This window comes from Leopardus geoffroyi, chromosome C1 (assembly GCF_018350155.1).
Source record: "Leopardus geoffroyi isolate Oge1 chromosome C1, O.geoffroyi_Oge1_pat1.0, whole genome shotgun sequence".
NCBI lineage: Eukaryota > Metazoa > Chordata > Mammalia > Carnivora > Felidae > Leopardus > Leopardus geoffroyi.
Genome location: NC_059328.1, coordinates 195,948,934 through 195,964,016, shown reverse-complemented (window position 1 = coordinate 195,964,016; position 15,083 = coordinate 195,948,934). Strand labels below are relative to the sequence as shown.

Sequence of the window (15,083 nt, the reverse complement as noted above, 5' to 3'; positions counted from 1 at the left end):
AGGGTAATACTTGCAAAAATCTTAATGCCAAACACATTACACAAACTCATTAGCCAGTTTGTTCAGTAAGAACAAGGTCATTCTCTGCTTTCAGTGAGGCAGACGGTCTTTCTTCAGTTTTGAGTACTCAGTGAATTGAACGTGAGGGCTGAAATTTCAAATATAGACTTTTAAGTGAGTGAGAGAAAAGAGGAGGCCAAGGAGAGGGTCCACTGGGGGTCCCATCTCTGTTCCCAGAGCTATGAATATCTCTCTATTTTAGATATAATTTTATATATATTATTTATATATATTTATATTATATTTATATTATATATAATATATATATTATATTTATATATATTATATACATTATATATATAACATATATATATAATATATATATATCGGTTCAAGTTCTTTCTCTCTTCTACACTCATCTTTTCCAAGCACTGTAAGGTCCTACATCAGTTCTCTCCAGGAGACTGCAAGAGAACTTAGGAGAATCTCATTATTTTGTTGAGGTTTTGTTAGGTCAAAGGTGGCCTCTGTTACTTGGAACGGACATGCTCTAAACCATTTCTAACACGCGGCATTTGCAACATTTCACTTTATTAATCTTAAAAGGTCCTTCCTTTCTCCACTGTTTTAGACCCTTCTCATGCCCCATTCCCAGCTCTTTCATGACAATGCAGTGATGCCCTCCACACCTGGATAACTGCTTGCTTTCTCCAGATGAAATGAAGAGGTTGACTGAGGAGCTCCAGGGTTCATGTATCTCCTCTCCTCTTTGCTCCAAGCGCCCACAAGTTGCACCACTTGTTTGCTTACCAGACCCTGCTGTTACCCGTCTCCATGCCTCTCTTCTCCATGTGCACCCCACCTTCTCTCCTCAGCTTCATCTTTCAAACCTCAACTCTTCCTTCAAGGCCTGACTCAGATGCTACTTCCTCCCCTCAGCCTTCTCCAAACATCTTCTTTTCCTCTGAACGCAAGCTCCTTTGGGCCACTATCATAGAGTTCATCTCATGCATATGTATTACATTTCATATAATGTAATACATGTTCTTTAGTAGAACACTTGAAATGAAAAGGAATTTTGTGGAAAATTTGAAACCACCAACGTTTTATGCCATAAATAAAATTCTCTCTTCTATTAAAGAGGCCAATTTCCATACTTCATTTTCTTCAAAAGCTGACTAGATATGTAGCTGTTTATTAGCCAAGAAAACAAAAAAGATTTCTTTCCATCTCTGTTCCCTCTTCTTTAAATACCCAAAGTTTCCCTCAGCAGGCTTGCTGGAGCTGTGTTAAGAACTATATGGGATTTCTTCTGTATTATGACTATAATAGCATAATCGAAAGAAAGAAAAGTTTACCAGCTATCTTAGCTTCTCTAGCCAATCCTGAGACAGGGATCCTTGTTCAGGTGATTTATGGAGGGAGTTAGAAAAGCAGGATTGGGGGGGGGGGCACCTAGGTGGCTCGGTCGATTAAGCATCCAGTTCTTGATTTTGGCTCAGGTCATGATCTTGCAGTTCGTGAGATTGAGCCCTGCCTCAGGCTCTGTTTTGATAGCACGGACCTTGCTTAGGATTCTCTCTCTCCCTCTCTCTCTGCCCATCTCTCTCTCTCTCTCTCTCTCACTCTCTCTCTCTCAAAATAAATAAACACTTGGAAAGAAAGAAAGAAAGAAAGAAAGAAAGAAAGAAAGAAAGAAAGAAAGGAAGGAAGGAAGAAAGGGAGAGAGAAAGGGAAAGTGAGAAAGAAAGAGAGAAAGGAAGAGAAAGAAAGAGAGAGAGAAAGGGAAGCTGGATGGGGCAGCAGGAAAAAGCTAGTACATCTATGGTCTCAGTGGAGAGTGAATTTGGCCTTACCCCCTAGGGAGCTCTGGAACACGAACTGCAACACAGAGTAAGTCCCATCTTGAGGCAAAGGTCACTCACTGTCTAGTGTTTTCAGGGTGGTGGTGATGTGAGGGATCTTGCCTCCTTGTTGATGAAGCTCTCATCTGACTGAGGATAGTTACCCAAAGAAGTGTAGCTGGTAAGTGTTATCAGCTATCACTACTGTTAGGGATAGGTGCTTCCACAGGTAAAGGGATCTGAGTGGGGGAATAATAGCATCCACCATCCTGGACATTTGAACAAATCTATGAAATAGTCCTCACCATGTTGAGGAAGAAAATTTCTGTTTTTTTTTTTTTTAAGTTTATTTATTTGAGAGAGACAGAGACAGCATGAGTGGGGGAGGGGCAGGGAGAGAGGGAGATAGACAACCCCAAGCAGGCTCCTCACTGTCAGTGTAGTCTGAGTCGGGGCTCAAAGTCATGAACCATGAGATCATGACCTGAACCAAAAAAACAAGAGTCAGATGCTTAACTGACTGAGCCACACAGGCACCTCAGGAAAGACAATTTCTTAATAAATTTCTATTTTTCTGCAGCACTATACATTGTTGGCCTTCTTAAAATAGTTTCTTCCATTTATTTCCATAAACTACCTTTTCCTGCTTCTCTGTCAGGCTCCTTCATGTTCTTTTTTCTCTGGTCAGTCCTTAAATGCGGGTATCCCTCTTGTCTCTGCTTTAGCTATTCTTCTTCCTCTATACTGTCTCCTTGGTGACTGCTTCCATTCTTGAGACTCTGACTAAAATGATATATTTATTTCCAAAACTATATGTACATTTCTATCACTAGCCATGACGTTGATTCTCGATTTAAAATCTGTATAACCCACTGCTTTTGAAGCATCTCCACTTGGATTTCTCATAGGCACCTTATACAAAAGGTCAAAAATTAAATATATAACTCCTTCTCTAAAATTTCTCCTTCTCCCATGTTCTCTATTTTAATAAATGGTACCACCATCCATCCAGTTGTCCAAGGCAGAAGCTCAGGAATCATCCTTTATCAGATACCCTTTCACCGTCTACTTCCTTCTATTCACTAATTGCCTCCAATGACCATCTCAATATTTCTAGAATGTACATATGTCCCTTTATCTTTACTATTATTACTCTGATCCAAGGCACTGTCATCTCTAATCTGAACTATAGCAACAGCCCCTAACCTTTTTCCGTGAATTCAGTCTTGCCCCAGAATTCACTCTCCACACTCTAGTATGACTAAAATCAGAAATTATGACTAAAATCCAAACTCAGTATAACTGACAAGGTTCTCTTTATCTGCTCCCTACCGAATCTATCTTCCCCTCTACCATGTTTGGTGTCCTAGCCATACACTGAATCCTTTAACCGTTTCTAGAAACCCCATGCTCTTTCTCAGTTTTGAACCTTTACTTTACTCTATTTTCTTCTATTTACACCCACAATATAAACCTTTCATCCAGTTAATTCTAAATAAACCATTTTAAATTAATTTAAAAAGCCCTTTTTTAGGGATGTATCTCATTTACACTCTTCCTAGGTATCTTGTATTTTATTATATCAATACTTATTATATTTAATTCTAATTATTTGAAGTTTCATGTCCCTAGTAAAGAGAGTCCTCTGTGAGAGCAGACCGTATCTCTCTTTGTATGAATGTAGCCTCTGATACTGAGAACAATGCCATTATATAGCAGGTGGTAAACATGAATGAATACATAAATAGATGAATGATTGATAGGATCTATCTTTACTCCAAAGTCACTGAACTGAGTATTCCAGATTCTGCTGGAGTTTGATGGGAATCCTTGAGCCAGAATGTACTCAGTCAGGACATCTCCATTATAAAACTTTGGTCCAGTGTGGGTTCCATCCATATGCTAGCAGTAAAATATATATATTTAAAATATTCTATGAATAGAGGTCCTGCAAGATCCAGTGTTCCAGGCAGAAAAGAGAGGACAACTGTCTTATCATTCACATGAGACCAGCTGGGTGTAACTGGTTTCTCAGAAGGGGAGTTTGCCTGGACCCTTGCCGGAAGTGAAATAGAGAAGAAGACTGTGTCTTGCTCCCAGGCACATTAATGAAAACTGGCCCACTGGAGAGATTCCCTCCTCAGCCATCGACTTTCAAACTGAATCAAAATCTATTTGGTTTTCTTCTTTTACACTCTTTGTCTTTCTCACCCTTTATCCTTAGCTACTTTCTTTACTGCTCCAATGTCCTTGGGGGGTAACCACCACACAGAAATGAGGTCTGGCTTCATGAGGAGGCACAGACTATGTTCTTTTATTCCTCTTTGAAATGCTTCAGACTTTACTCTTCAGCTCCCTCCAAATTCTACTTGCCAAACATCAAACTCTTCTCTATGAGTTGTGCTCTCTCTCTTTCTCTCTCTTTTTTTTTTAAACCCAACAAGCTTTTGAAAGCTTTTAAAAGGCAAATATTACTTTTATCCTTCACAGTACAAGGTCTGCAGATCAATAACCCTACTGGGTAAATCTTAAATGGATCACACCGAGGTAATACCAAGGGATAAAATAAAAGCTGAGGGCAGTGGAGGAAAGTAGTTAAATCACTACAAAATTATAAACATATTTATTAACTGGCAAATGGAATGTACCAAAATGAAAAAAAATCAATAAGTGAGCAAAGGGGTTTACTATTAAAAATGCAGGGTTGGGGCACCTGGGTATCTCAGTCGGTTGAGGGTCTGACTCTTGATATCAGCTCAGGTCATGATCTCACAGTTTGTGGGATAGAGCCCCGTGATAGGCTCCACGCTGGAATCCTGCTTGGGATTGTCTCTCTCCCTCTCTCTCTGCCCTTGCTACTCACTCTCTCAAAATAAACATTTTAAAAATTAAAAAAAATAATAAAATTGCAGGGTTGACTAAGGCAAAGTTTCTCCAAGTGTGAGAATTAAAAATCAGGAAAACCTTCACTGATAGATAATGAGCTTGATCGGGCAGTCCTTGAGGCTGGGAACCCCAGGGATAACTTGACTAGCATCTAACTTATGAACAGTCAAGAATGTTTATCCAGGCTCACTCCTGGAGTCTAAAACCATATAAATGTTGCGACGAAACATGCACTGGTCTTCTTCTTCCACTAACCCTAAGGATCTAAATACAGTTAAATGCATTTGAGTTTTCTTATTTCCACATATAGGAGACTAGTGGGTAGGAAATAAAAGGGAAAACCACTCTAACATAGTGTGAAAAGAAAAACCTATGAAATAAGATAGCAACTATCAGAAGTAAAAGTCACCAGGAAGAAATCAGACACTACCTGTGAGACTCTAGTGGCCTCCTCCAGGAATTTTTTCATCTCATCCTCAGAGAATACCACGTTCATGGCTGACCCACTGGAAATGAGAGGAGGACAAGTCAGTTTCTTTCATCACTTTAGAAATAAAGCATTCTGGTCTTGATTGCTTCTCAGAACAGTTCCAGGAAACCTCTAGTTCCAGTCTGGACTGAGTAAGAACTTGCTTTTTTTCTAAATTAAGACTTTACTCCATTTAATCATCAGAACGATCAACAAAAGAGGCACCCAAGTTGGGGGTGAGAACTGTGATAATGTCCAAAGAGAACCACATAGCTCTAGAGATGGCAGTAACTCAAAGTTTGTCCTTTCTGATTCCGTGTTTTCACTCTGCTGGTTCCAGGAGATTCTTAAATGTTAACAACATTCATCCCAGGATCTAGCTATTCTTTCCCCGTTTCTTCAGAGGTCATTGCCAATGGCTGATCTTACCCACAGGTCTGCTGTCAAAGCAGGTCATTCTACTACCAACCAGGTTACAAAAGAATAAAATTTTTAGTAACATTTGCAAATATAATGTACAGGAACTGACTGAAAGGTATTCAACTGTGTCCTTCTCACTAACTGCTTGAGAAAGAACGCTGACATCAATTTACACTGAATTTTGATATTTTCAAAGTGAGATGGGAAGGCAGGAAAGAAGGAGGAATAAGAGAAGGGAAAGAATAAGGAAGAAACACACTACTTTCCACTTCTTTTTAAAAAGTAGCATTTTCTTTACCTTTTCTACTCTATTACAAAATTTTGCATAAAGAGCTCTCAATGTCTAAGACAGGAAGGCTAAGGCAATCACATTGCTAATTCACAGTGTAGGAAACTGGAACAAAGAGACAGATTGCAGAGATCAGAAAGGCAGCACAGTAGTCAAAGCTGCTTTCTGCAACCCTCCCTTAAATGTCTGCGTGTTGTTTAAATTAATTTGCATTAATACCTCAATGAAGAAGTATTATTTGACTGTGATTTACACAAAATGTCATTTAAATAAAAAGGACAGTTTTCCACCTCATTTTAAATTTTTCATTGTTTTAAAGGACCCCATCTCAAATTCCATTTACACTTTCAAATGGTGCACAGCAAATTGTGTTTCTCTTATTATCCCCTGTTCAGTGAAGTAGGTGCTTACATGTGGTAACATCTGAAGAGATGAAGTGATAATTCAAAACTTCTCCTTTGATGATAGAACTTCGTTTCAAAGTTTAATATAAAAGATCCTCACTTTCCATGTCCCTCACCATTACAATTTATCTCTTAAAAAATGTGCTCTCAAAAACTCAAAAGTTCAGACCAGAGGCACCGTCAGGAGGTGTTGACGACAGTCTGAGACAAGCTGCCATTTCTGTGTACTGGGAAACAGATATTGGAGACAGATATCCCGGGTTTGTTCTGGCTGGTTTTCCTTTTTAGTTTTAGGTTGTTTTTTTTTTAATTGTTCTCTTCGCTAATTGAAACTATCCTCCCTCAATTTGGCAAGGAGATGCCGTAAGCGAGGCTTCTAAGACGGAGGATATAGACTCTCACTGTCACTCCGAGACAAACGCAGTAAACTGAAGGTCTGTGCATAGGTCCTCCATCCAGCCATGTTGGTTTGGGGATTGTGGATGGATTTACAGATTGCACATATCAAAGTCAAGTGCAATTAGCATACAGCATGCAGTTCTGTATCTCCTGATTTTTAAATCATTACTTTGGGGGAAAGATATATTACCTCAAAACATAGGAAGGTCTCAACAAGCAGGGGTAGCCCACAGACTTCGCAAATTCCAGTGCCTCGTTCTGATTGATAGAAACGACAACAACAAAATGCACAAATAGTTTAAAAGATTCAATAGCTCTGCAGAAAGATATCTTTAGAACAAGTGGTAACACAACTCTTTTTATTCTTTCTCTCAAAAGACACCATTAAAATGTAAATTGGGCATTCGAGATATATAAAATTCCTAGTTTCTAACTCTATATATCAAATCCAGTTCAAAAATAGTTTGAATGTTTTTCATTGTCTGAATCTTAATGAGAATACTCCTACCAATTTGTAACCAACATTTAACCGCAATCATGGAAATATACCAGCTTTAAAGTAAAGTCACTAAGCCCAGTGTCTTCTCTCTGCCCTGGAGTTAATGTCTGCAGTAGTTAACATTCATGCTACGACTCTTCAAAAGCGAACGTTAAAACAGACATGTGTTTCTCTCCTTACCAAAGTGTTCACAGCTTTCCAGGGTGCCTGAGCCACCTTCAGCTCATCCAAGACAGCTGAGAAGATAGAGCGATCCTCGGCCCTGTCAATCTGCAGAGGGCTCGTGCCCATGATCTTGACACCATTCTTGTATAGAGGGACTGCCAGGTTGTTTGGAATCTGACCCCCAACTGATATGATGCAGCCCCCGCATGCCTGTAAAAGACACCCACAATATCAGCCACTGGGGCAACTTCACGGTGACTGAACAACTGCCTTCATTTCCTTAGTGAAAATGCTTACCATGCTTTGATACTTGCATTTCTCCCATCAGTGGATAATATTAAGTTATGCTACAGAGATAAACAAACTTGGTTCTTACTTTCCAAGCACTTACATGCTTAAATCTATGGAAGAGTTCCATACAATTACACATGATTACCGTATCAGACTTCCACACAACTACACATGAATGTGTGACATTTACATGCATGACAATTAGAGAAAGGAAATCTATCCAATTAATATTTTCACCATGTATTTACACTGTAATCAAGTGTTCCTTGGACTACTGTTGTAATTTCCTAAATAGACATAGATCCGTCCTTCTCACACTCACTTCTCCTGTTCCCCTCCACCCCAGCCTTTCACATTCAGATTAATTATCCTACAAAACTGCTTCACCAAGTTACTCCTATACTTGCTTTCTCCAAAGTTTCCCTTTGCCTAAAGAACAAAGTGTAAACTCATCCCCATTAACGGGACAATTAAGACTCTCCAGCTTGACCACAGGGGAAGGGAAGGAAAAATAAGATACAGAGAGGGAGACAAACCATAAGAGACTCTTAAATACAGAGAACAAACTGAGGATTGATGGGGCTGGGGAGCAGGAGGGTGGGGAAAATGGGTGATGGGCATTGAGGAGGGCATTTGTTGACATGAGCACTGGGTGTTGTATGTAAGTGACGAAATCATGGGATTCTACTCCTGAAGCCAAGACTACGCTGTATGTTAGTTAACTTGACAATAATAAGATAAATAAAATAAAATAAAATAAAATAAAATAAAATAAAATAAAATAAAATAAAATAAAACAAAATAAAATAAAATATAAAACATTAAAAAATAAGACTCTCCAGCTTTATCTGTTATCATTCTCCTCCCCTCCAAGAAGACCTCCTATTCAATGTCCCAACTATGTACACTCCTGCTCACAAGCATTCTGCCCCATTTAACCTTCACTGCCTTTGCTTCTTTTCTCCTTTTGTCTTCTCCCTTATCTAAACTCTACATAATCTCTCCACTAAAGTCCAGTCTAAATCTTACCTCCCATTTGTACACCCTCTCTCTTTTACTGCCACCTTGGCACCCGTCTACAGTACCCAATAAACTGATTTGAGTTCCTGTTTCCTTACTATTTGCCTGACAAGCAGTCTCTGAATCTTTAACCTTAATCTCTTATGAGCAGTCAAAACATCAAGATTTTTTTTTAAAGTTCAAAGTCCCTTCCCATCTTAGTTCCCTCTGTGAAACTGTCCAGGCTTCATGTCTGTAAAATTAGAATAATAATAGCTGTTAGCTTCACAAGGTCACTAGAAAAGTTAAATAAGATAATAAACATTAAAGGCCTCACACATTATAAGTGCATAAATACTACATTGTTATTAATATTAGAAAATATTATTATATCTGAATGGCCATCTATCTTGACATAATTTGTATTTGTTTTAATAACCTAATGAATATTAGAACTGCTGAAATAATAGATGTGCACCAAATGTATTTTATCATTATTTGAAATCAGTCTGAAATACTCTTAAAAGGGATAAAGCTAATTTCTCTTTGATGAGAGAAATTATGTTACTGCCTAAGCAAATACCCTGCAATTGAGTGCTTAAATGCATTGTAAACAGTATGGAAAACAATAATCCACAGTTCTGCATATTTATAAGTGCACTTAAGCTTCTTTTATCATTTTTATGTTCAATATACATCTTTGCAGAACCTTTAAGAAGATTTATTCTTTGTACTATAATAATATTTTTATTTGCTTATTATTCTTAGTTTATTAGCAGAGTTAATATTTTAGAGGCTTAAAAACTAATTCCTTGATTAAATGCATACAAAAAGTTTTTTATTTGAAAGACTTCAAAATAATTTCTAAAATTAAAAAAAAAAAAAAAGAAGTACCAACCTATAAGCAAAAATTGGAGTCCATTGCACTAAATGGGAGCTCAAAGTTAGAGTGAAAAGTCTTTAGTTAATAAATACACCAATATTTTTCAAAATGTTCTATGAAATTGATTTTTATTTTTTAATAAATTAGCAACATTCAAAACAGTAATAAAATAAACTGCTACTATTCATTAAGGATATCACTGTATGCCCTGGACCATCTGTTTCGATCTCCACTCTATCCCTCTGAGGTAGATACTGCTCTCCCCATTTTATAGCTCAAGAAACTAAGGCTCAGCGAAGGTGAAATGACTTGCCCATATTTCACATCTATCAAATACAAAGCCAGCACTAGAACTCAATTCTTTACGTACTTTAAAGTAGCTATGCCTAACTAATAAACCAAATCTTCGAATCTTAAGCTAGCTCTATTTTTCTACCTGGTTTCAAAGATGGTTAATGTTAGAGGATACAAGGAGAGCTATTTCTAAAACATTCTTTTTGAAAGTGGTAGAAAAACTTTGTCTGCATAAAGATCATCACTGGAAAGGCAAATATATCCACAGAATGTGTTAGAGTAGCAGTTGATTGTTAAGTGCACATTTTGTCCACAAAACAAAAGGAATTCAGTATAAGAGAACATGTTTGTAGGACGAAGTTAATAAAAGACAGTTTTGTGGAAGAATTCCATCTTAAATTGGCCCCAACTCTAAGCACAGAACTAGCAGGGGCTCAGGGAGAAGAACTTGGTATCCCACATGGGCAAATTAGCATTATTATCATAACTGTTTAAGCCAAATTAGTTTTAAATAACTCACTGAAATAAAATATTTTAAAGTTCAGATATTTCACAGATTTCTAAATACTCCAGCCCAAAAATAATTCTAGTAGGGTCCCAAAGTTCCATTGATCCTACTAGATTTGTTTGTATCTTTTTACTCAGTTTAGTTTTCTGTTTTATTTAAACTTGATTATCACTAAGCTAGGGCAATCCCACACAAGAATATTTCTGAAACAATATTCAAGCTGCAGCAACCCCACAAATATATTTTTAGTACTTTTGTTGGTCCTTATTTTTATGGGCCAATTAAATGCTATATTATAGACAGAATGCAGGAGAGAAAATTTATCTAACAGAAATAGCATTCATGTTAATTCATCCCATTCATCCATCTTTTAACTCATTAAAAGATGGTCCTGATTTTTGTAATTTCATGTATTATCTGTAAATTATGAATCTCTACTCTTTGCACATCTGTCTATGAGATTGATCATGCTTTCTTATTTTGGAATTCACATTTTAGTAAAAAACTTTCAACACTTTAGGCAGACCCTTAAGATTATATTTAATAACAGTTAAATCAAATGCTAGGAATGAAACCCAGTTCTATTTAGAGTCATTCATTGCCTAATGGGTTTTGTCTATAATTAATTAATGTCTGTCATTCATTCATTTAACTCAAGTTGTGTTACAGAGGTACCATTGTATATATATTCATATAGTATTAGGTGTTAAAAACAGAACAATTTTCTCATTAGTCAGAGTACATTTTTATGGGGTATGATCAAATAAATGATTCATTGTAAAAGCAAGAAAAATTACTTAAGCAGGACTCAAACTAGATAGCAATATTGTAAGGTGTCAGGAATATGGCCTGGAAATTTTAGACTCAATCTGGTTTTTAATGAACAAATAAAAAAATGAGAAATGGGTCTTACATAGGGCTGGTTTGTAGAATAAAATTAATGTTCATTTATATAACTTTTAAAACAATGAGTTTTCAAAGGAAAAAAAAGGAATGTGAAGTTTAGACAGGATCTATGTGATTCTTATTCATTTCTGTAGCCTGTGAAGATTATTACATAGTTCATCCCTGAGAAAAAGATTTAATAATAGATCTAATAAAAGAGAAGCACAGTGTTGCAACTTCTATAAACAATGTAATAATTTTCAACTCATATACCTCAAAAAAACTTGAGAACATCCTTTCCCTTATAAGGAATGTCCTAACCAAAACTGTGAACTAGGCAAAATACCATCTATCAAATCCAACCCTCGTAGACAGCAGACTCCAACTTCTCACTTTCTGGACCCTTCCCCACACTCAACACCGAAATTTAAAAAAAAATCAAAATGCAGATTCCTTCTCAGGGAGCAGAACCCATGGACACAATCCAAGGAATAAATGACTTAAGTTTAAAGGGCTGCTTTTTACAAAGTATAAAATGTCTGCAGCCAAAAGAATACATCACTGTAACATTTTCTATTAAAAAAATAAGAACAAGTAGGAAGGAGATTTTAGCGCTAATAAAATCTCCTCTCACTCCACCTCTCATCAAGACTTCTTTCCTTTTTGTGTTTGTTTTTGTTTTTGTTTTTTTAAGTAGGCTCCATACACAACATGGGGTTTGAACTCATGACCCTGAGATCAAGAGAGCATGCCCTATAGACTGAACCAGCCTGCTTTACTCACAGGGCATGTCACTTTTCTGACTCCCCTTTATGTTTTCTTTAGAAGTGCTTCCTTGTTGCCATGGAAATAGCCTTGGTCCTGAACTAGACCAAGAGACCTGAACCAGGAGACCCATCATACTTTCTATTATCCTATACAACTATGTACCCTTGGAAAGCCTATCGTCCTTCTAAAGTGACTCAAATGTGTGCTTTGAATAAGTTTAGATGTGCTTCCAATTTTCTGCAGATTTACTACTGAATGTCTCAGTACCTTCAGCATCACTAGGGGCATCCAAGTTTGGATTACAGCAGTCTGTCTCCTAGAGATTGTGAGGATATACACAACAACCTCATAGAAGGAGACATACATGTATATGTATGTATGATATGTGTATACAATAATAAAACATTTCCTGTGGGATACTCTAACAAATACATCAATGGAATGTTGTTCTTATATTCTCCAATACAAAATTTAAAAATATAGAGTACCACTATAAATGCCAATTAGCTTCAAAGAAGGGCTAATTTATCTTTTACCATCATACTGAATTCAGTTATTGTAAAAGGATCTCATTAATATCCATGTATAACTGTATCCAAAGGCAGTTGTAGAATTTTTTAATCTTTCCTTAAAACATTTCATGGTGAAATAATTAATTATGTGTAAAATGCCTGCTGTGATTCCTATAATCCTTGTTAATATTTTCAAACAATTGTGTAATTTTTCACATATTTATGTTATGGGTCGTAGTTTTATTCTAATGTCTTGAAGGTAGAGATTTGGTTTTATAGCTCTCTGCCCTTCTGAACCTAGTATTCAAGTACTCAACCTAGTACACTAAAAGGTACTCAAGATATATTTGTAGAATGCACTTGTTTTGATCCCCACCCGAAATGAATCTTAAGAAATTGTTAGAAAAAGAAAAAAACATGTCAGAGAGAAAAACGAAAATTGTGCATACTCTACCTAATGGTTCAATTTCATCATATGAAAAGATTAGTATACTTAGCCCCAAATAGACAACTATGATGATATATCCATCCTTAGTTTGTCTATTTTTGTTTAATGTAATAAAATCATCATATGTTCTGGCACTGAACTCTATACTTTACAATGTGACTCCAACCACAAACCTTGTTATCTTCACAGAACCCGCATGTAGCACATACTTAACACTCATGTGGTTCATTAACAACACCAAAAAAAGATGAAACACAGAATTGAAGAAACTTCCACAAGTCAATGAGTTGTCACGTCAAAACTTGAATTTAAGTACTATGGCCCTCAGTATTTTTTTTTTCTCAGTAACCGTATGAATATACATGGGAATGATTCTATATAGCAGGGAATTTAACTGTAATAACATCAAAAGGAACAATCACTGGACATCACTCAAATCTTCCAATAGTTATTTCTTAACTGTAAAATAATTTAATTAACTTTTTCTAGAGACTTATAGTAACCTGCGATCGTAGGAATTCACAGTGAAGATATTCTCAGTAATATCAGAGGGAGAGAGGAAGAGCAACTATCAGAGAAAGCTACAAAAGTACCGAAATCATTCAGAATGAACTCATGGATCTTAAACCGAAGACTGATGGCTTCATCTCATGGCACAAAGAATTAACCGGCCCTTTGTGAACAGCTGACTTTTCTCCTCTGGGGACCACTCATTACTGAACCACAACAACACATGAACTAGAGGGAGGCTGCTTATTGTGTGTCTAGATGACCAGTGAAATCATTCTGCAAAATATTTTGGAGGGTTGTTTCGTAGTAGTTAATATGTGTTTGGCACATGTTACCAAAAGAGTTTTCAATCTAGTTGGAATGCTTAGAAAGAAAAAATAATCACTCTGTGCCAGGGCCTCAAGACTCTAAGGCTGGGATAATTTTTTTAGAGTTTCACCACAAAATTAGTCAGTGGAAGACACAGGCAGCTCTTTCTCCTAAGGGGAATTATAACTTAAATCTACATATATATACATATGTGTGTGTGTGTGTGTGTGTGTGTGTGTGTGTGTGTGTGTGTGTGTATATATATATATATATATATATACACATACATATAATATATATGTATGTATATGTATATACATATGTATATATGTATATATATACACATCTATGAAGTATGCACTGCATATATTTTTCTTCCTTTTTTTCTTTCCTTTCTCTCTCTGTCTTTCTTTCTTTTTTTTCCCCCTCTTTTTACCTCCTGATGGTAGATATCTAGGATTCTCTCCAAAGACAACTCTTCAAAGTACAGTTTGTCACACTCATCAAAGTCTGTGCTCACGGTCTCAGGGTTGCAATTCACCACTACTGTCTTCTTGCCAAGTTGACGCAGTGTGCGGATGCTGGAGACAGCACACCAATCAAATTCCACACTGCTGCCTGCAGAGACAGTGAGATTGGGAGAAGGGGTAAGAGAAACGTGAAGTTACAACACAAAGAGCAGAGAAACATATTGCCGGTCAGTCCAAGTCTAGGAAGCGAATGCCCTTTCGATGCAATTTTTTAAAATTTCAAAATGTAAATTTCAGATCCATTATGCACACTACATTAATAGTAGGAAAAACAGGAACTAATTAAACAACAATGACATGTTGGCTTGTTTTATATGCTAAGTTCTCCATTAGGTAATCTCCGTATTTGAAACATTCAGAACGTCAAAGTTAGTGGGAGATAATTCTAATGATAAAAAAACAAAAACCCTTTTGAGGCACCTGGGTGACTCAGTTGGTTGAGCATCCAACCCTGGGTTTGAGCTCAGATCATGGTCTCATGGTCCGTGGGTTTCTGGTCCAGAGCCTGCTTGGGATTCTCTCTCTCCCTCTCCACCTACCCACCTCCCCCCCACCGCCTGCCCCGCTTATGTGCTCACTCTCTCTCTCTCAAAAGAAAAAAAAAAAAGGAACTTAAAAAATAAACTCAAAGTGAACAAACTGACCTCAGTACACAAAAATATTTAAGCTAGTGATTGGAATACTTGAGTTCTTGTTTTAGTTATTCCACTTGCTCTGCTATCTGAGGGCTAAACCAAATGATCCCTGAAGTGCCTTGTAGCTCTGACGTAT

The 15,083-nt window shown here is 36.9% G+C and overlaps 1 protein-coding gene across 1 annotated transcript in view; it reads right to left on the bottom strand.

The window, feature by feature from the left end:
- The window catches only part of CPS1 (carbamoyl-phosphate synthase 1), a 128,614-nt gene that overhangs the window by 25,472 nt on the left and 88,059 nt on the right, over positions 1-15,083 (bottom strand). The window contains exons 25-28 of the mRNA XM_045481104.1: positions 14,219-14,400; positions 7,391-7,585; positions 6,902-6,969; positions 5,161-5,236 (exon numbers count right to left, since the gene is read on the bottom strand). Of these exons, the coding sequence (XP_045337060.1) occupies positions 5,161-5,236; positions 6,902-6,969; positions 7,391-7,585; positions 14,219-14,400 (521 nt within the window). The remainder of the gene's footprint in view (positions 1-5,160; positions 5,237-6,901; positions 6,970-7,390; positions 7,586-14,218; positions 14,401-15,083) is intronic.